This window comes from Dipodomys spectabilis, unplaced genomic scaffold (assembly GCF_019054845.1).
Source record: "Dipodomys spectabilis isolate Male_0828 unplaced genomic scaffold, ASM1905484v1 ptg000001l, whole genome shotgun sequence".
NCBI lineage: Eukaryota > Metazoa > Chordata > Mammalia > Rodentia > Heteromyidae > Dipodomys > Dipodomys spectabilis.
In genome coordinates this window covers 19,981,601-20,003,603 of record NW_024870678.1, presented here as the reverse complement: position 1 = coordinate 20,003,603, position 22,003 = coordinate 19,981,601, and the positions used below count along the sequence as shown (strand labels likewise).

General features: G+C 37.8%; 1 protein-coding gene across 1 annotated transcript in view; it reads left to right on the top strand.

The window, feature by feature from the left end:
• Positions 1-21,525, top strand: part of Moxd1 (monooxygenase DBH like 1) — a 58,052-nt gene extending 36,527 nt beyond the window's left edge. The window contains exons 5-12 of the mRNA XM_042690327.1: positions 8,312-8,491; positions 8,796-8,898; positions 11,060-11,226; positions 12,423-12,614; positions 14,731-14,790; positions 15,000-15,142; positions 19,961-20,129; positions 21,136-21,525. Coding sequence (XP_042546261.1) covers positions 8,312-8,491; positions 8,796-8,898; positions 11,060-11,226; positions 12,423-12,614; positions 14,731-14,790; positions 15,000-15,142; positions 19,961-20,129; positions 21,136-21,300 — 1,179 coding nt within the window. The 3' untranslated portion in view covers positions 21,301-21,525. The remainder of the gene's footprint in view (positions 1-8,311; positions 8,492-8,795; positions 8,899-11,059; positions 11,227-12,422; positions 12,615-14,730; positions 14,791-14,999; positions 15,143-19,960; positions 20,130-21,135) is intronic.
• Positions 21,526-22,003: the final 478 nt, after the last annotated feature.

Here is a 22,003-nt window from a genome sequence, read left to right as displayed (position 1 = left end):
AAGTGAGATGAATGGACACTTTTGTCTTGTTCCTCATTTTAGAGGAAATAATTCCACATTTTTTCCATTAGTATGATGTTAACTATATGTTCCCGTGAGTAACCTTCATTTTGTTGAAGTACATTCTTTCTGCTCCTAGTTTCTTTAGATCATTTATTATAAAAGGAGATTGAATTTTTCCCAAGGACATTTGTATGTCTATTAAGATAATAGGCGGTGTTTTATCTTTAATTCTATTTGTGTGCTGTATTTCATTTATTAATGTGCCTATGTTGACTCCTCCTTGCATCCCTGGAATGAAACAAAGTTGAACATAGCTCATGATTTTTTAAAATATATTGTTGAATTTATTTGAAAGTATTTTAGTGAGGATTTTTTTCTTTTTTTAAAGTTAATTTTGTTGTAAAGGTGCTGTACTGAGAGGTTACAGTTACATAAGTAAGGTAATGAGTATATTTCATGTCGAACATTGTTATCTACTCCATTTTTCTCCCACTATCCCTCCCCTTCCACTCTTTCCTAACCAACCCTCTCCCACTACTCCCCCCTTCTGAAGTTGTAAGGTTCATTTCCAGCATAGTGTCTTGTGAGTATCTTCAGTGAGAATTTTTGCATGTATGTACATCAGGAAAATTGGAGTCTTTGTTTTGTTATGTTCTTATTTAGCTTAGATATAAGGCCTCATAGGTAAGTAGTATTTCTCTTCCTATTTTTCATTTTGTGTGTGTGTGTGTGTGTGTGTGTGTGTGTGTATGGGGCCTGGGCCTGGGGTTTGAAGTCAGGGCCTGAGTGCTGTCTCTGAGCTTCTTAGCTCAAGGCTAGTATTCTACCACTTGAACCCAGATTTACTTCTGGCTTTTTTGGTAGTTAATTGGAGATAAGAATTTCACAGACTTTCTTGCCCTGCTTGGCTTTGAAATGAGATCCTTAGATCTCAGCCTCCTGAGTAGCTAGGATTACAGGTATGAGTCACTGATGCCTGGATCCTCTTTCTATTTTATGGAATAGTTTGAGGGGCACTATATTTAGTTGTTCTTTTAAAGATGTGATAGAATTCCCCACTGAGTTCATCTAGTTGTAGGATTTTTTGCTGAGTACAAACTCATTCTTTTAGACTTGGGATTTAGAATGCCAGAGTACCATACCAAAGACACTGCAAAAAGGTATTTCTGGTAGTATTTGATGGCTTTGGATTAGGCTTACAGAGAACATGGAAAGTAGGCCAACAAATAGTTTTTCTTGGTCAAGGGTGAAGTAAAACTATTGAGTTTGGTTAGAGGAATGGTGTGATGTTTTACAGAGATTTTATATCATTAGAACCGGGAATTTAGTTTTATGTATGGTGGGAGTAAAGTCGGCCTCAGCTGGAAAAGTAGTCTTGGAAATAAGGAAAGAATTCTCTGAGGGTTGTTGTGCAGGGAGTGTAGAGACTTCTAAACATATTTGATGTTAGAAATTAAGACTGATAGTAACAAAAATAAGTCTAAAAAGAGAAGATAAAGAGTTTTATAATCATTTTTTAAATGATCATAACTTGACTGACCAGATCTTTAGAGCTTCTTTTCATCTGTTTAAGAAAACAGATTACCAACATTTCTAAAACTGATTTTTTATTTTAGTGCATATGCAGATTGTGACCTGTGAAGTATATATGGAGTTTGTTTTTATCTGACTCAGGAAATATGGAATGCATTAATCATACCCTTATGTTCTCTGGCAAATGAATTCATTAAAAAATGTCACTACAGGCTGAAGACCTGTAAGTTATTTTTGACTTAATTTAATGGAGATAGCCAATACATTTAGGAAGAAAAGCAGATCAGGCAATGAATGAGTTTATTCTTGACACACGCTTTGATGCAAGAGCAGTTTCCCATTTGAATACCTGTGGGAACACTGAAATGTGCTGGACTGAGAAATACAACAAATAGTAAGGCAAGCATGGCAAAATGTTAATGAATTCTGGGTGATTATTATATGAACAAATGTTGTAGAATTTTCTTGATGTACTAACTTACCAAATTAAGTGCAAGCAAACAATCCCAATGTTAATAAGACAATTTCCTTGCTTTCAAGAAACTGGTGTCTATGAGAGACTTGTTTTTCAAACAGCTGTAAGGCAGCAGGAGACTTAAGGCCTGGAAAGGCAAATTCAGTGTGAACCAAGTTTGCTAAGAAAAACAGATTCCATGGAGTAGAAATCATGACTTGAGAGTGGACATTCACCTACCGACATGGAGAGCACACTCAGCTTGGCCATAGCCTTAGACATTCATAGTTCAGTTCTTTTTCTTTTTTCTTTTCCATGGAATTGTCCTATAAAGCTTTTTTTTTTTTTTGTCTTTTTTCTTTTTTGGTACTGGGGATCGAACCCAGGACGTTGCACTTGCTAGGCAAGCGCTTTGCCACTGAGCCACCTCCCCAGCCCCTATAAAGCTTTTTTAGTAATGGGGCTCTATGTTTGAACACATCAAGAATAAGAGAAAAAACAAAGAGAAGAACCAGAATAACAGAAGTCACTGACTTTATTTTTTCCCACTAAATCGTGTAGAAGGCTGAAATTGAGAGGATTAAGGTTCTTGGTCAACCCCAGCAAAAGAGTCTATAAGACTTCTTTTAAATCGAAGATGCTGGGCAACACACACACACACACACACACACACACACACAGAGAGAGAGAGAGAGAGAGAGAGAGAGAGAGAAAAGAAAATAGAAAAACTAGCACAAAAAAATGGATGGGAGCCCAGCTCAGTGACAGAGCATATGCTTGGAACATTTGATACACCGAGTTAAATTCTCAATACTTAGAGAAAAAAAAATGACAGACACTGTGGATTGTATATGAAATAAGTTGAAGGGCTAGGCACAACTGTTCTGCTGTGACTTAAGAAATTACATATAGCAATGCAATAAATTATGATTTGGAGATCTAGTCAATTGTTAGTTCTAAGGTAAACTTTTTTTAACCTTAAATAAATGCGTTTAACATTAGTTTTTTTTCTTTTGTTTTTTTTTTTGTTGTTACTGAATAAAGCAGTTTTCTCTGCAGGCATCTAAAAGAGCAATGAATTCTGGGCTTTTGAATAAAACCTAGCATAGAGTTCTTCATGATGCAATGCCATTTATTGATATTGTTTTCAATTAGATCTAATTTTTAGGCTGTACGCAAAGGAATAAAAATTGTCGTCATGTTAGGTCACTGCTCCTGGGAGAAGGAAAAAAAAGATACCTCATTTATTAGATTTCTCAAGGAAATAAAACTCTTAAATTATGATGAATAGGTGTTAAAATAATAAGCTTATTTAAACTGCTAAAATTATGACAAAGTATGCATAAACATAAATACTAGGACTTTCAGGATGCAAAAACAGCTTTTTACACAAGAAGTTAGTTTTTAAATGTACAGAATTAAATTGAGATGCTTAACTGTTTTAACTTGTTTTTATATGTAAATTCTGCTGGACTACATGAAAAATTTACTTTTTTTCCCTCCTAATTTGGGATTGTGGCATTTTATCATGAAAATCATCTGTTAGTGATTAGTGATTAAGTTCTGTCCTTTTGTGGAGAGAATTATTGGGACTCGAAATCATAAAATACAGTAAATATACTTCCCAAATCAACAAGAAACAGCTCAGTGATCTTTTCAGGAGTCCTAAAAGCAGAAAACAGTCGAGAAATGGAAAATGCAGCCTAAGGAGAAATCTTGTCCTTAGTGCAATCCTTCCAGCAAGAGCTGTTATTGGCTGGAGGAAGCAGCATGAACTGGAAGCTTGGAAGCTTGGAAGCTTCCAGCTCTTCTGTTACCATTAGCTCACTTCTCGGCTCAGGAGGATGGACCACAGAAAGCTGGCATTACTATACATTTTGCCTACTTTTCTCCCTTCCCCTTTTCTGAAGTGGTACTGTGTTTCTATGAGAAGGTCTCTGTGTGTACAATTGTTATTCTCTATAAAGCTTGTTGGTCCCCATTCTGTGTAGGACTGGTAAAATTCAAATATATTCATCCATTTGACATACTGCTTTGATGAGCATACTTTTAAAAAAATAAAAACAAAAATAATGAATCTTGGGACCATTTTTTATAGTATGAAATAGAAAACGTATATATATATATATCTTATATGAACAAAATTTTATGCATATACACTTTAGATAAACAAAAAAAATTATATGTATGTATATTTACTTTTAGGATGCACATTTGATTCTATGAATTCTCAGAATTTAAGATGCACTCTAACCTAAAAATCAATTCACTTTAGCATTTAAAAAGAGCTCATATTTACAAAAGCACTTGCAACAGCATGTCAAGATTAACAGCATGATTTCATCTTCATTGACAATTTTCTTAATCATATACTCTCACACATAGATATAATAAAAGCTTTGGAAATGTGTGTCCTAGATAATGAATCAGAAAGAAATGATAAAATGTTGAGTTGCTATTCTTAAGGGACAAAATGTGTGCTAAATAACTGCATTTAATATAAAATATTATAAATATAAATTGTACAGAAATAGTTATACTTCCATCTATTTACTACAAATTCTGTGAAATATATATACATATGATATATATATATAATATATAAATGTATATATTTAATTTTATGGTGAATCAGCCATTAGATATTTGTAAAATATTACCATTTTATATATGAAATGGAGTTTCAGTAAGGTGAAGTCATTTGCTGGCAGACTTCAGATTCTAAACCACATATTGGTATCAGGCTACCACACGGTACTACCTCCTGAAAGAAAACCAGACAAACAAGACAACTGTGAAACAAAATGGCCAGAGATGGTATCCAAGGAAAACAAAACATGGGCTTTCAGAATTGAGTAAAATTTGATCAAAGTTGAATAAGGGGAAATAAATGACTGGGTGAGCCAGACTGATGGTTATGAATGAACATGGCTTACAAAGGGAGGAGACAAAGGGTATAGAATGGGACAAAAGGTGAACCGATTCAGCAATGAAACCCACTAGACACTATGTTGGAAATGAACTATACAGCTTTGAGGGGTGGGAAGTTGGAGGGGAAAAACTGAGAGAGAATGTAGGAGGAGGTGACACTGTTCAAAAGGAACTGTAGTCATTACCTGACTCGTGTAACTATAACCTTCTGTACATCACCTTTACAATAAAATTTTAAAATGAAAAAAAGGATTATGAAGACTGTGAAGACAACTAATGAGAGAGGGCCCTGAGTGTCAGACGAAGGAGTATGGATGACATGGTCAGCTACAGAGGAGTAGTGTGGGAGCCATAGATTGTAGAAAATTGATGACTGGGAAGATTATCTTGCTGGGATTCAGAGTATTGCACAGAAGGCAAGTTCCTGAAACTTTCTTATATCTTTGTGTTGCTATAACAATATACTTTGCAATGGGTAATTCATAAAGAACAGATATGTATGTCTTGTATTTCTAGAGTCTGGAAGTCTAAGACGAAGGTCATTGCCTTTATGACAGTCAGGATGATTGGAAATCCAAGTCTCCAAACCTATAGAATAGACAAAGAGAGCGAGAGAAATGTTAAGTATCTTGACCTGATAGAGATATATCTAATTTCAGAAACAACAGTCTCATCTCATCTCTGATAATTCTGCTAACTTTATTGTGTATTATTGTGAAGCATACTGGCTTCTTTTCATGAGCTAGAATTTGTCAGCCCAGAGACTTGCTGAAACCCACAACATCCAGCATTTAGAAAAGATTGATTCCTTTTTACATCTTAAACAATACCAAAGAAAGAGACTACTGGTTTGAGTTCCCTTTCCTTAGCTGATGTGGCTGCATGGAAGAGATGTGTGTGAACAGGATAGTTCTCATGCGATTTAGGACTGCAGTAAGAAGCGAATTATTTCCTACACATCTCCTCTCTGTTCCTCCTGTTTCTTCATTCCATCTCTTTACCTCTACCTCAATATGCTGTCACTTCCAGAGATTCAGCTACCAAGTTCGTTCATGGTAGGCCCTTCAAACCACATCAGCAAGTCAAGCTTTGATTTGATCTTTGATTTTTTTTTTTTCCTTCAGAGTAGATGGTTGATGGGATGAAGATTCCATTCCCTTGCTGTTTGGTTCACTATTGTAACTGTCATGCTGAGTGATCCCCTTCCTATTAGGGTTAGCATAAGACAGGAGTAGGGGGCAAATACATCTGTCTTACATCTTCATGGGAGCATATGAGCAGGACCATAGAGACTCACCTAAACTGCTAGTTCTGTCTGAAATCTCATAGGCAGCAGTACCACTTTATGAGCCAGCTACCCTCTGGATGCCCTTTGTCAGAGAGAGTTTATGGGCTTTTATGTGAACTGCAACTTGGTCTTTAGGCTGTTTATTTAAAGTAAGGTGCCAGGAACAAGAATAGGCAAGAAGAAAAATGATAGGGATTAAAAATTCCACCTTATTAGCATATCTTCCCATTACCGCTCCCCCTTTGTTTTAAATTTTAACTTACTGAGTTGTACATTGTTTTTGGAGAGCTATGTTCCTCTTTTCCACTCATGTTTCAACAAGCAAAGAGCATGTTAAATCTATAGAAGAATGGGTGTAGGAAAATTGCTTAAAAGAGCTGTGTTAAACAAAAAAGAGTACTGTTTTTCCTGCATGGAACTTAGCATATGTGAATAAGATAATTCTCTCTTACTGCACAAATTAAAATCTAGAGGAAGATGTATAGTTAGCTATAAATAAGTTAATTAATAATCACTAAAGAAAATGTGTATTTTATAAGTCTGTGTCATAATCACAGGGACAATCATGATCAAGATATAAATATATAGATTTGAAAATCATTTACAATTGAAAATTGAGTGCAAGATGCTATCATAAATGAACATAAGCCAGACATCGTGAAATAGCAGACACCTATTATTTCGCAGTGCTGGAGAGTAGAGATCTGAGGTCAAGGTAAGGCCAGGTCCCCTCTGAAAGCTCTAGAGAAGAACAGATCCTCATAGCTATTGGTACTTTTTTTTTGGCTTGGGTCATCCTGATTTTAACTTACTTCAGTTGTGTGTGTGTGTGTGTGTGTGTCCAAATCTCCTTTACCTTTCTCTTAAAGACAGCTGTCACTGAACTCAGAATCCACCTTTATCTGGTATGATGTCATCATAACTCATTACACCTGCAAATAAGGTCATAGTCTCGATTTCAAGTGGGCATAGCACAAAAAAGGTACAAATGAGCTTGTTTGTTCTTTCTCTTGCATGCTGTTGTTAAGGTAATTGGCCATTTGAAGCCTGAAAAAGTGTAGGAATTCTTGTTTGCTCAATGTTCCATGGGAAGAAAATAGAAAAGCTATGGAGAATAAGAAATTAGGTGGTAGGAGAATGTACCTTGAAACACTTTATCTAACTATGCAATCTAAAGTAGAGCAAGCAGTTTCAAGTTGATTGCCTTTAGGGGTTAAAGGCAATTGTGTTGCTAAGCACTTGGAGATCTATTATTCAAGGGTTCCAGTAACTCATGGCCATAGAAGCGGTCCAGCAAGGCTACACACAGGCTTCCATTTCATGTTGACGTTGGGAGGTTGGAGGGTATGCTCAACGCATTGTGATGAAATAGACAGATGTTAGGAAGGACACTTACAGAGAGACAATGAGAAAGAGGAAGATAACTTGATCATGCTCACAGTATTGCTTATTGGATAATAATTGGTCTTCCCTTTCCCCCTTCCAGTTCCATTAGTATCACTGAGGCACATCACTGACAATATTTTCCCACTTGAAATTCTATTTAAAATAGAAATCATAATAATAACATTTATAATAATAACATTTATGAGAATGGGATGCTTACCACTAAAATGAGAATATCCATCTCCCAGCCCTATTTCCTGCTCAGCCCATGCACACACAAAGATGAATGAGACATCCTCTATCACCTTCAGTTGAGGTGAAGAGAAAGACTGAGCACATTGTACCTGTAGCCTTGACCTTTTTGTTAATGTGGCATAATAAGTAAGAAGGAGGTGGAAAAATCATAAGATGAGGCCTGGGAGAGGAGGAAACAAGTTTTCAAGCAGCTGCTCTGCAGAATGGGTAAGAGCCACAAAGGCGAGCTGAAAACAAAGAAGACTGGTAATGTCCTGCAAGTCTGGGAGTAAATAGTTATCTGTGTGGTTCCATTATGTCCCTCACCACCACCGCCTACCATCTTGAATGACATATTCTTTTCATAATTGAGAAGAAAAGCCCTTTGAAGATTACATCATCCCGGGTACTAATTTTGTGCTCATTGTTGGACACTGTAGGATGTCCTCCTTTGTCATCTTCCCTCTCCTGTGTTTCTGCAGGTTGAGCCGGTGATACAGAGAGGCCATGAGAGCATGGTCCACCACATCCTGCTCTACCAGTGCAGCAGCAGCTTTAATGACAGTGTTCTGGACTATGGCCACGAATGCTACCACCCAAACATGCCCGATGCCTTCCTCACCTGCGAGACAGTGATTTTTGCCTGGGCCATTGGTGGAGAGGTGGGGCTACTGACAAACGGAGATGTAGAGCAATTAACTGAACATCTGATTTCCCCACAAATATGGCGTTGATATGTCTACGTAAAGCTCTTATGTATTTTTTAATATGAATGTAGTATGTTTCTCTTTTTATTGGGAAGGATTCTTTCCTTAAGTGATGACATTTGACTGGTCATTGACTGATGGCATCCTAGAAGGTTGAGATATTGAATACTGAGTATTGGAAGTGGAATGTGTTGGGGAATGGAGTAGATCTTTTAAGGATTTTCACAGGATATTGTCTCACAGAATTTTCCATATTTAGGGTTTCTCTTATCCACCTCATGTGGGATTATCCCTGGGCACTCCATTAGATCCCCAGTATGTGCTTCTGGAAGTCCATTATGATAACCCGACACACAAGAAAGGTGAGTTCATTCTCTACACATTTCACTTGTGAGCTTGAAAAGCTTATGTCACTTGTTTGTAAGAGTTGAAACAACATAGCAACCAATAGGAGAAAGAGTTAGCCTTGACATCTGTTATCTTTGTACATTTGTTATCTTTTTTTTTTTTTTTTTAGAACAAAACAGAGTGCTATTCAGAATTTCACTGAGGCAATAATGGGCTTTAACCAGACAAATGGGAACAGGGTCTCTCATCCTAAAAATCACTTCCATGCTATCAGAAAGTGGCATAAACAGAAGTGTTTCCTTGTGGTTATGCATTTTCCCCAAGTACATAGTACTTATCAAACAGTTTCTTTCTAATTGCAAATTGGAAAAAGCTACCTATCACTTGTCATACTAGAAGGTGTATTAAGAGACCCATAATCCCAGCTATTTAGGAGACAGAATGGGCAGAAAGTGGCTTACAGGAAGCCTAGGCGAAAAAGTTTGCTCAACCCATTTCACCAAACCAGCTGAGTATGATGTGTACATCTGTGATCCCATTTCACCAAACCAGCTGAGTATGATGTGTACATCTGTGATCCCAACGACATGAGAGATGTAGGTAGTATTACAGTCTGAGGACAGTCTTGGGCAAAAAAGCTGGAAAAAAAACTAAATTAAAACAGGGCTGAGGTCATTACAGCTCAAATGCTAAAACGTCTGCCTAGCAAGTAAGTGCAAGACCCTGAGTTCAAACCCAAGCACTACCCCAAACAGGCAAGCAAACAAACAAATAAAAACTATTAAGCATTTTGTTATGTAATAAATAATCCATAAATATGTCTGTGTAATATGATTTTGATTTGAAGAGCAGGTATAAGACTATGCATTTGATTTCTGAGTTTACTTATGTAATATTCCCCAACAAAACCCAACTCCTCAATGGAAGGAATTCCAAGTAACCATTATCCTTGGATTTATGTAATTATTCTGCAAATACTGAGCACTAGAACACTGGGTGCCACTCCTAACCTTGAGGATTTAAGATAGGTGAAAGACAGATTGTACAATCTGTCTTTGGCACTGGAAATCAGTCCAGTGAGAAAGAGAAACAGTCAAAGAAGCCTTTCAATAACATAAAATTAGCACATAAAATGATACTCAAATATTAAATTACTATATATTATATGATTTTCAACTGTCATAAGAAGGATGTACTTGATATTATGGGAGTATTTCATTGGTGATCTGTCATATCCTGGGATGTGTGGTGGGTAGTTTAAAGAATCTTCCCTGAAAAAGCAAACTTTTCAAGGCTGTAAATATAAACTCAGGTTTTATTACTCCTAGAAGTCAATGAATTGCACACTTAGTGGAAGAGATTTATAAAGTGTTTGGGTCTATATCCTTCCTTCTTAAAACTATGTCATAACCAGAAGTCTGTCTTATTTTAGATCCCCACAATGCTAATATACTACTGGTTGTATCATAGATTGTTAATATTGATTTGTTCATCATATCACTATTTGTTGAATGGATAAAAGAATAGTGACTAGGAAGAAATTTAACCTTTGGCAGTTTTCTCTATCAGTCGATGGTTTCTACATGGAAGGATTTGTATCGCTAAGAAAGGTTATTGAACTTCTTCTAAAAACAATATAGCATAAAATTGGATGGGGGTTATTTATCGTCTAATGAATACCTTAGAATTCTCATTCATTCTTCATGTTAGATAGCTGTGAAATATACTGGCTAGAAGACCAAAGTCGTCTCCCAGAGCATGTCACATGTGTCTATAATGGTTGCTGACAATGTGAGGATTCATTTTTCACTTCAGTGAACAAAGTGGATTATTTTATTCCAATAATATCTGTTTGTCTTACTCTCCCACCCCCACCTCCCTGGCCCGGTCATGGGGCCTGAACTCTGGGCCTGGGCGCTGTCCTTCAGCTCTTCAGCTCAAGGCTAGGGTTCTACCACTTGAGCCACAGTGCCACTTCTGTTTATGTGGTGCTGAGGAATTGAACCCAGGGCCTCATGCATGCGAGGCAAGCACTCTACTACTGAGCCACCTTCCCAGCCCCTTTTGTCTTTCCTTTTTGGTGAGCTTTCAAGGAATATGAATAAGTCTAATGAATGTGAGAGGTATTCTTTTTTTCCCTAAGAATTCAAATGCACTCATGTGTTTCTGTTCTAGGCTTAATAGATAGCTCTGGGCTGAGGTTATTTCATACGATGGACACAAGGAAGTACGATGCTGGGGTGATCGAGGCTGGGCTCTGGGTGAGCCTCTTCCATACCATCCCTCCAGGGCTGCCTGAGTTCCGCTCCGAAGGTCACTGCACCCTGGAATGTCTAGAGGAGGTTAGTAATAGGTGGTTGTTGGGAGTTACTATGAGTTAGCCCATGATTTCAGAAACTAGTATGAAAATCTGTTCTCTTCTTATTGACACTGTTAAAGCTAGCAGTGTTATTTCATCAGGACGTGGCTGAAATTTTAAAGCATGAACACTATAGGCGTAGAATTCCAGAAAGAAAAACTTGTAGGGTGCTTTTCTTCCTTTTCTATCTCCTTCCTTTTTCTTTTTTCTTATGGGTCAGCTGTGGGGCGTGAGTTTAGAGCTGGGCACTGTCCCTGAGCCTCTTTGTGCTCAAGGCTAGCCCTCTACCACTTGAGCCACAGCACCACCTTCGGTTTTTGATTGATTCATTGGAGATAAGAGTCTCATGGGGACTTTTCTGCCTGGGCAAGCTTCAAACCGCCATACTCAGATCTCAGCCTTCTGAGTAGCTAGGATTACAGGTGTGAGCCACCCGCACCTGGCTTCCTTTCTTTTATATTGGACACGTTAGTCTATTACATTTTTCTACCTGTGTTCAGTTTCTTTTCATTTACTTTACCTTTATTTGTATTTATGTTCCCCAGTCTTCATTTTTTTCTCTGCTTTAAAATTTTCTTCTTTTTACTAATTGAGTATAAGTAAGTAACTAATGTAAAATACATCTTGTGTATGAGAAAGCCAAGTATAGACACTTAATAATGACAGTTTCCATTGATAGTTTCTCCTTTGAATCAAAGTATTTCAAAATGGATCATATACTTTTGGGAAATATAAGATAGTGGTTGTAGACAGGTGAAGTAGCTGAGAGTCTTCTGAGTGATGTAGACTATGATTTTAATTGCCATGACAACATGTAGGAGCCATAGGTAATTCATTCTAGCTGGAAAAACAGGGGAAATTCTCCTATCTAGACTACTTTTCAGGTTGCTGACAGGCTAGAATCTTTTGCTAGTTTTGATGACTGCCTTTTACCTCCTAAAAGAGGACAAAGGGAAGACACATTTAGGCGTGATCTGGTAGGCTTCCTTTCTTGAGTCCTGGCAGATGTTGCTTCCCAAAGTAAACATTAAGCAATCCCAATTCAACAGGCTTGGCAGATCAACTGCTCACTTAAATCACTTTAGCTTCTTCTCAGTCGTTCCTCCCAGTGTGTTTGAACATGAACTGTCTGGACAGGCACTTGTTTGGGCTGATTGGCTCTTCTTTGTGTTCCCTGAGGCTCTGGAAGCTGAGAAGCCGAGCGGGATCCATGTGTTTGCGGTTCTCCTCCACGCGCACCTGGCTGGCAGAGGCATCATGCTGCGTCATTTTCGCAAGGGGCAGGAAATGAAATTACTGGCGTATGATGATGACTTTGACTTCAATTTCCAGGAGTTTCAGTATCTAAAGGAAGAGCAAACGATCTTACCTGTACGTATGTGCTTGTTCTCTTTCACTGAAAAATGTTATAACAGTCATGAGCCAAATCTGCCAAGATATGGTAAAGTTTCTAACAGTGGCGTAAATATCTTACCATGTCCATATTCTTACAGCCACGGCAGGTGTTGCACAACTCAGATGGAATGTGTTTCATCTTCTTCCCAACACTGAAACTTACCTTTCTTATTATTGCCAAGGGCAATACAAGTTTTCTTAAAAAAAAAAAAAGAATAAGTAAAATGAAACCAATTTTAGGTTCTAATCTCTAACATATGCTACTGTTCTTTATTTCTCTCAATTTAAAGAAAGTTTCAATAGTGAATGATTCTTTGGCTTAGGATTTTAATAAGATAAAATCAGAGATTTCTTTCTGTCCCCTTGACAAGAGGACAAATTTTAGCTGTTTCATTTTAGTAAAAAAGAATTTAAGAATAATTCTTTCATCAGATGGTTGAAAGTATTTATCTGCATATATGCACACAGAATGATGAATCCTGTTGAATCTGGTTTAAGAAAAGGAAGGTAAAGGGAATAAGAGTGAGTGAATTTGTTTGGGATGCGTTCTGTGCATGAATGGAAATGTCACAATGAAACCTTTCTTGGACAACTAGTCTATGCTAATAAAAAGTCATAGAAAAAGAAGATACTTGAACGTATTTAATTTCATTCTTCAGCAGTCTACAATACATGGGGTTTTTGCATAAGAAGAGGGTCTTATCTTTTACAGTAATGAAGACATTTTTTTTTCTCATCAATTTTTTACTTCTTTTTTTTCCCCAACATTTTATCAAACTCAATAGTCACAGAATTTCCTGCCTCTAATCAACTCTTTTAAAGTTACATTCTTAAACAGGATATGAAACTGCAATGATATTGGCAGCAGTATATTCTCTATGTGATTCTGGGAACCATCTTTTTAGATGGATGACCGTTCAGGAAAAGGCCTAGTATAAGAGGATGTAAGGGAAAACTAAGAAGAAAAACAAAAGCAAGTACCTTGGGTGGATGAGAGGGACATGCTTGTTCTAAGGATTATCCTTTTTTATATTCACAGCTTGGAATCTGTATTCCTTCCAGAACCTCTTGGCTACACCCTGAGATTAGCAAAATGAAAATTGAGAAACAAAATACTTAAGGGCTGTATGTCCGATATGATGAGTTTGCCTGTGTGATCTCAGCACTTCCTTACTGGTCCATCATGACTAGTGCATAAATACTTGCTGAGATTCTGATCTCCAGCCCCTCTAAGAAGCCATACTGGGAGGGAAAATCTAGGGGCTGCTGCCAGAAACTGTACATGACCTGTTGTTCCATTCACTTATCTTCATGGAGAGCCATAAAACTATCAGCATTTTCCTGTGTATTGTTATGGTCAAAAATTGGAAAGAATTAGAACAATAAATTATCATTAATTTGCTTCATAATTTTTTCTAAGAAAATAAAGAGCTTTAAAGGAAATAATGTAAAATAATAAATAACCACATCAATATTTATCTCTAGTATCTAATCTCTATTAAGGGCTAAATATGTATTATGTTATTTGATGTTCTTACGAAGGCTGTTCAGAGATAAGTGGTGTTGGTATTTGTTTATTTGTTTTTGTTCTGGTTCTGGGGCTTGAACTCAGGGTCTGGACACTGTCCCTGAGCTTCATTCTTCAAGGCTAGTGTTCAACCACTTGAGTGATAGCTCCACTTCTGACCTTTTTCTTTTTTCTTTTGAGTAGCTAATTGAAAATAAAGATCTCACACACTTTCTTGCCCAGCCTGGCTTCAGACTGTGATCCTCAGATCTCAGCTTCCTGAGTAGCTAGGATTACAGGCATAAGCCACTGGTGCCTCGAGCTACACGGTATTTTTAATCATTATTATTTTTTAGCTGAACAAAGTATATTAAGTCTGGCCTGACATAGAGAGCTGTATTTGTTGGCTTGCTTGCTAGTTATATTAGCAAACCTAGAGTAAAACAGATGAAAGGTCTTATCCTGAATCAAGTAGTGTGATATGTACATTCAAATAGCAAATAGAAATCATTGGTCTGTAAATATGTGCGATAATTAAAAGAGCATAAAATTTCAACCTGAAAACCTTTCACTTTTATGTTTTAGGGAGACAATCTAATCACTGAGTGCCGCTACAACACAAAGGATAGAGTTGGGATGACTTGGGTAAGAACATTTTTCTCGTTATTAAAGTTCATTCATGGAGAGGAACTTTTAATTTTGAAGAAAAAGAGAAACAGTCATTTCATCATTACTTTTCAGTTTTAATTCATCTCAGAATTGGAAGGAACTCCATGATATTGGTGACTTTCATGATCTATGTACTAGAACTGGTAGGACACAAACTTTGCTGAATTAAATATCTCTATTTTCAGGGAGGACTCAGTACCAGGAATGAAATGTGTCTCTCCTACCTACTTTATTACCCAAGAATTAATCTTACCCGATGTGCCAGTATTCCAGACATCATGGAACAGCTGCAGTTCATTGGTGTAAAGGAGATCTACAGACCAGTAACGTAAGTGGTCAATGGATTTTGTAGTTGGGTTATACACTAAATTAGGGTGGCTTTTTTTCCCATGTTGATGTCATTATCAGGTAATGGGTTATGTTATATGCTGTTCTATTTCATTACTTGTCACTGGGGAGTAGTAGTAGACTAGTAGTAATAGTACTAGTATGCTTCTTGATTGCCATGTCTAGGGAACAACAGAGTATGTGCAAAATCAATGATTTACTATGAGGACCTAAAGGACTCAGTGTTTAGTTGTCCTTATAGCTAATAGTTATTACAAGGCAAGGATACAAAGCCCAGTGAACAAAGGTAAAATCACATGAAGTCCAGAGAAATTTCAGTAGAAGCTTTCGAGAGGCCTTCTTCAGGAGAGTCACACAAAATGCACTGAATCCCACCAGCTTAGAACTGTGGTTATATGAAATACAACTACTATTGATTCATTGAAACCCCACTGCTCATTTTTTAAGTCAGGGACATATGTGTTCTATGCTTAATATGTGCTAAAATTCTATACTCTGATAAGGAAAGCAGATGTTTAGAAAAAAAATGCACATTGACTGTACCAAACTCTCTAGACATACTGAGTCATTTCAAACATTTAGAGATCATTTTATATGAGTATAGGAAATCACTGACACCAGCCTGGGTTCAAGCTTGGAAGGAAGTCTTTCTTGGGATAGCAGCCTCAGACCTGCCATATAAACTCTGCACAAATGCACATCACAGAAACCACTTGGAATACAATGATACATTCGGTAAATATTCTTTTCCTTTTGAGATTATAATCTGGAGTTGGAGAGAGTATAGAATTTTAACTAGCAGCAGTTGTTATTGCAACAATCAAAACAATGAAGGAACTATATAGTTCTTTCCAGTTAGGCTTTTCTAGGCAGGAGATATTTGAGCAGACACCTATATGCTGAAGAGCCTGCAAAGCAAGATCCACAAATGCATGGTGATCATGGGTACGAACCCAGCATGCTTGAGGGGCAGTAAAGGAGTGCATTTGTCCAGAGGAGGTGGAAGTTCAGGAGAGAATAAGAGAGGAGGTGGAAGTATGCCAAGAGGGAGTAGACTATGGGAAACTAGGAGCAGTGCAAAGAGGACCCACCATATTGCATGACAAAAATCACTTCCCTACTGTGTTGAGAAAGGACTATGAGAGGGCAGCATAAGAAAGCATACTTCCAGCCAGGGAACTGCCAATTACCCAGGTGAGAGATGAGGGTGCCTTGGATCAAGATGATGGTACTAGAGTCAAGGAGAGGTGATTCTATCCAGTCACCATTTGGCTCCCACAGGATGCATTGAGTGTTTGCATCCCAAGGAGGCAGAGGGCAAAGAAAGAAAGTTCTATTAAGAAAAGAAGACAGGGGCTGGGAAGGTGGCTCAGTGGTAGAGTGCTTGCCTTGCATGCATGAGGCCCTGGGTTCGATTCCTCAACACCACATATGCAGAAAAAGCCGCAAGTGGTGCTGTGGCTCAAGTGGTAGAGCGCTAGCCTTGAGCTGAAGAGCTGAGGGACAGCGCTCAGGCCCCAGAGTTCAGGCCCCACAACCGGAAAAAAAATAAGAAAGAAAGAAAAGAAAAGAAGACAGAGAAAATTGTTTGGACAAATTCAAGTAAAAGCCAGTGGTTATAAACTGCCATGTGAATTGAAACCTCTTTGCATACTACTTAAAGTTAATTTTTTAAAGTTGATATTGAAAAAGATTTTACAAGTTCTTATAGATATCAATAAGAAGAACTAGAATGGCTGGTGGAAATGTTGATAGGGAATAGTTTATTTTAAGAAAGAAGTACTTGGGCTGGGAAGGTGGCTCAGTGGTAGAGCGCTTGCCTTGCATGCTTGAGGCCGTGGGTTCAATTCCTTAGCACCACATAAGCAAAAAGCAAAAAACCGGAAGTGGCGCTGTGGCTCAAGTGGTAGAGCGCTAGCCTTGAGCTGAAAAGCTGAGGGACAGTGCCCAGGCCCAGAGTTCAGCCCCCACGACTGGACCCCCCCTCCCAAAAAAAAGAAAGAAGTACTTTCTGATAATTAATGCTTTTCAAAATGTAAGGACTTGTGTAATTAGACAAAAATATGCACATATATTTTTGAGATTCTATTTTTTTTTTTTTCTGGTTGTGGGGCCTGACCTCTGGGCCTGGGCGCTGTCCCTCAGCTCTTTAGCTCAAGGCTAGTGCTCTACCACTTGAGCCACAGCACCACTTCTGGCTTTTTCTGCTTATATGGTGCTGAGGAATTGAACCCAGGGCCTCATGTATGCAAGGCAAGCACTCTACTACTGAACCACTTTCCCAGCCCCTTGAGATTCTATTTTTAAGAGTGAGGTAAAAACATAGAGGATATGATAAAATGTAGATAGTCAAGTAAGTTATAAATAGGACTTAATTTTGTGAGATTATAAATTGTGAACTAAAAACATTCTTTTTATATAAGTTAATTATACATAGATATATTTTACGTGGTTCATTTCTAAACAACCTAATAAACAGGAGAACAGAAGTCTACTTAGTAAAATACAAACAACAAAATACTTGGTAAATTGTGTTGTAGTACTATGAATCTTCCCATGAGTGATTTTATTTAATCTGTTTTTACACAACACAATGGTCTGTCAGGACACACTCCCACTTTTATAGAAAAGAAAACAGCAGCTAAAGAACTAATTCAATATGGCACAGTATATAATAAATGAGACAGTTAGGAGTATCTTCCTCTTCCTCCTGTGGAAGAAGTTTCTGATAATTAGGACTGCAAAATGAAAGGAACTGATGTAATTAGATCAAAATATTCATGTCTAATAAACCATTCACAGAAATCAAAACAGCACATAAAATGGCATTTACAAATAATCTTGTTTTGAAAATACTTTGGTAAGTATGACCTTGTATTGAAAATACATTGGGGATTTCTTCTTTGTTCGTTTTGTTTTGATTGGTGCTCTACTGCTGGGGATCAAACCCAGGGCCTGGCACATGTAGTCAAGTGCTACACCACAGAGCTCTACCCCAGCCCTCAACACCCATCTGCTATTGTTCTTACTTAGGCCAAATTAGCTTTTCTTCCTTTAGAATATGCTTTGTATATTGAATAGGACATTTTCCTCTTCATGGATTGATTGGAGAGAACAGTACAAACAAATGGACATCCAAAGCTGTATGTTTACAAGATGAAAGAAATGTATTCCCCATCCTCAGACGTTGCGTCCCATTAAACGAACCATTGAGCTTTTCCAAATTCTACAAACGGAGGTTATTTGTGCTATGCAGTCTTAATAAACACTAGTATATTGGCTTATTTCATCATGGTATATGGTTACGGTGTTCAGTCTTAACAGCTAGGTAAGAAAAGTTCAGGTTCATTCTTAAGTACCTCAGTAGAAATCATTCGCCACCTTGTGGTATATTAGGTGTCTGCAGATGGAGAATTGTCCTCCTCTCCCTTGATAATGTCCTGTTTTGTTTTATATTGTTTCATTTTATTTTACAGGCTTTTCAAAATAGTCATCTTATCTTTTGGAAAAGGAAATTTTATTTTACTATTTTAAGTGACTTGTATTTCATAAAATTTAGCAGGTATTTGAAAGTACCATTGCATGCATATTCACCTGGCTTCTTTCAAGTCAATTTCTTGTTCTATACTAATTTCAGATACTATCGCTGTATTTCACCATAATTTAATTAGAAAATGCTGTAGATTTTAGGCAATTGCTACATGTTTCATATAATGTGAATGTGATAGCTCTTAATTTATTATCTAACTTTAAGATCTCTGTAAAATAATGCACTTAAAACTCAACAAAGGTATATTGACCTTAAGCAAAGAACTGAAGAATATCGAGATCTTTGCACTTTGTGCACTTCCTTTCTCATTTTGTCCCTTGTTAAGAATATAGAACTACTTTTCAGTTCTTACATTAAATTTCATTTGTATAACTCAAAACACTTATTGAAAAAGAGAATATACAGTTTCCTTGAGAATCTTTATGCATGCAAGAGAGAAAATAAAGACAAAAATAACAAATTGTGACAATGAAATATTTAAAATGAAGATTCCTCAGCTTGAGGTAAATTATTTGATAAGTACTGGAAATCACCGGAACATCATTTTAGGCACCCCATGTTAATCTCCTGTGACATCGATTAATTAATTTGTCTTCATTTTTTAATGTGTCAATAAAGTGTGTTTCTTTTTCCTGAAGTCAATGGCATAAAACAGTTAATGAACAATAGTATTGGAAGACTATTATTTCAAGCAACATATATCTTCTTCTGTCTTTCTTGGACATTTAACGTGCTTTTTTTAAGAGGGGCAAGTGAAAGTAAAGTATGTTGGGCACAATTTTTTTCAAGCAATTGATTCAAATGGAAATATTTTATGTTTATCTTTTCACATAAGTGAGCAAAACAGGACCACCAGTAGGGGTCAGGCTTTTCCACAGAATGCTTTGAATGAACATCAGTTAGCATTCGCTTTCAAGAATCTGCAGGCTTCCTAATTCCATCTTTTGCCTTTACTCTTCAGAAATGAATACTTACCAGGTGAATTGTTAAACTGGGACTGAGAGACTCAGTTTTTTTTGAGGCAAAATTATTTGTCTGAAAGTAATACACTTGTTATTATAACAAGAAATACCATTCTTTAAAAAGTCTCATTTAATCTAGCATCCAGTAATGAGTTCGTAAATGCTTTAGAAGGAATTATCTGTGAGTGTAACAATGAATAAGTACAAAGTATATTCTATTATGTCAAAAATTTAAAAAAATATGTGTAATGGTTTTCTGAATGGAATTGTGATTATTTAATTTCAGCACATGGCCTTTTATTATCAAAAGCCCCAAGCAGTACAAAAATCTTTCTTTCATGGATGCGATGAATAAATTCAAATGGACTAAAAAGGAAGGCAACTCATTCAATAAGTTGGTCCTTAGTCTGCCAGTGAACGTGAGATGCTCCAAGACAGACAACGCAGAGTGGTCGGTAAGTCTCACTTTGATTCCGCCTCTGAGAACTGAGAACTTTACTGCCATATCTTGTCTGGAACAAAATAGAAGATTCAGACATATCTATACATCTAAAGCCCCTCTCCACTGCCTTTTTCTTTTTCTTTTCTTTTTTTTTTTCGTTGCCAGTCCTGGAACTTGAACTCAGGGCCTGGGCATTGTCCCTGCTCCTCTCTGTGTTCATGCTCTTCCACTTTAGCCACAGCACCACTTGCAGCTTTTTCTGAGTAGTTTATTGGAGATAAGAGTCTCGCAGACTTTCCTTCCTGGGCTGGCTTCAAGCCATGATCCTCAGATTTCAGCCTCCTGAGTAGCTAGGATTAGAGGTGTGAGCCACCAGTGCCTGGCTGGTTCTTTTATATGTATAATAATTTATTTATTCAGTAATTGCTTGAAATGATTGAAAACTGATTCCTGAGAGCTCCCTTTGAAGGAGGAACTTTTTCTGAAAGTAAAGTGGGTACCAGAAGGGAAAAGAGCTTTGAAAAGCATCAGACTCAGTCACTAGTAGCTCACACCTGTAATCCTAGCTATTCAGGAGGCTGAGATCTGAGCAAGGATTATGATTCAAGCCACCCCATGAAGACATGTTCATGAGACTTTTATTTCCAATGAAAGAGTGAAAAGCCAGAAGTGAAAGTATGGCTCAAGTGGTAAAGCACCAGCCTTGAGGGGAAGAAAAAGGCCGGGCAAGAGCCTAAGGCCCCAAATCCAGCCCTAGCGCCTTTACAAAAACAAAACAAACCAAGCCCCAACAAACAAAACTCATCAGTCTCTTCTCTGTGGCTCTTTTCCCCAGTAATGTTTTCCCCTCTTTTCTGCCTCCTTCCTAATCCCTCAGGGTCTGACTTCCTGGAGTGTTTGGCTTCTGCAGCAGCCCACGACCAGTTTGATCCCTGTAGAAATATCTGTAGTGAGCAAGATTGCCCACGGTCCCAATCTTCAGTCACGTGTCCATGCACTGTCTGTTCTTTCCTTTGCAGATTCAAGGGATGACAGCCTTACCACCAGATATCGAAAGACCGTATAAAGCAGAGCCTCTGGTGTGCGAAACCTCTTCGTCTCCTTCTCTTCACAGAAACATCTCTTTCCAGGTGCTCCTAGGCTTCCTGCTGCTCGGAAGCACACTGAACACCAAGTGCTGGTGATTGTACTCGATTTCAACGTGGCGATCACAGCGTGTGAGCACTGAGTCTGCCTCTCAAATGCAGGTGAAGACAGTCCACTCTGGGCATGAAGAGCTGGTCCTGGAGACCCTGGAGGGGATACGCGTCTATATTCCCTTCCTTCCCTGCCCTGCCTCACCAGGCTCCCTAAGGACTGTCACTGGGATTCTCTGCTTTTCCTCAGACATACCTAAGGTTCTGAGCAGGTGTGTAATAAAATGATCGCTCGTAAAAATTGGGCCATCAAGTAGGAAGAAATTTTAATTCCTTTTATATGCCTTTTCACTGACAATTTTACTCTTCACTTGATGGCTGTGTTTTGAGATATGATTTTACCTTAATACCATACAAGGAACTCCACTCCACTCCAGTGTTCTTAATTATTTGTCAGTGTAACTTTCTAAGTGTAACAAGTGTGCCTGCTTGTCTTCTCTGGGTTTTCCCGTGGACCTTCTCACTTCAGCCTTTTGGTGTCTGCTCTACTCCTCTTGCTTTCTTAATTCCACTGGTACCTCCCCCCGCTAACCCAAGCCCACCTCAAAATACGTTCCTCCTCCTTCTCCACTGAGGATCCCCCCCCCCCCACCAATCACTAACTAAAAAGAAAAAGGATTTGAGAGGTGTAGAATAGGGAGTTGCTGATTGGTGTGAGAAGAACTCACAGCTGATTGCCAACCCTACACTG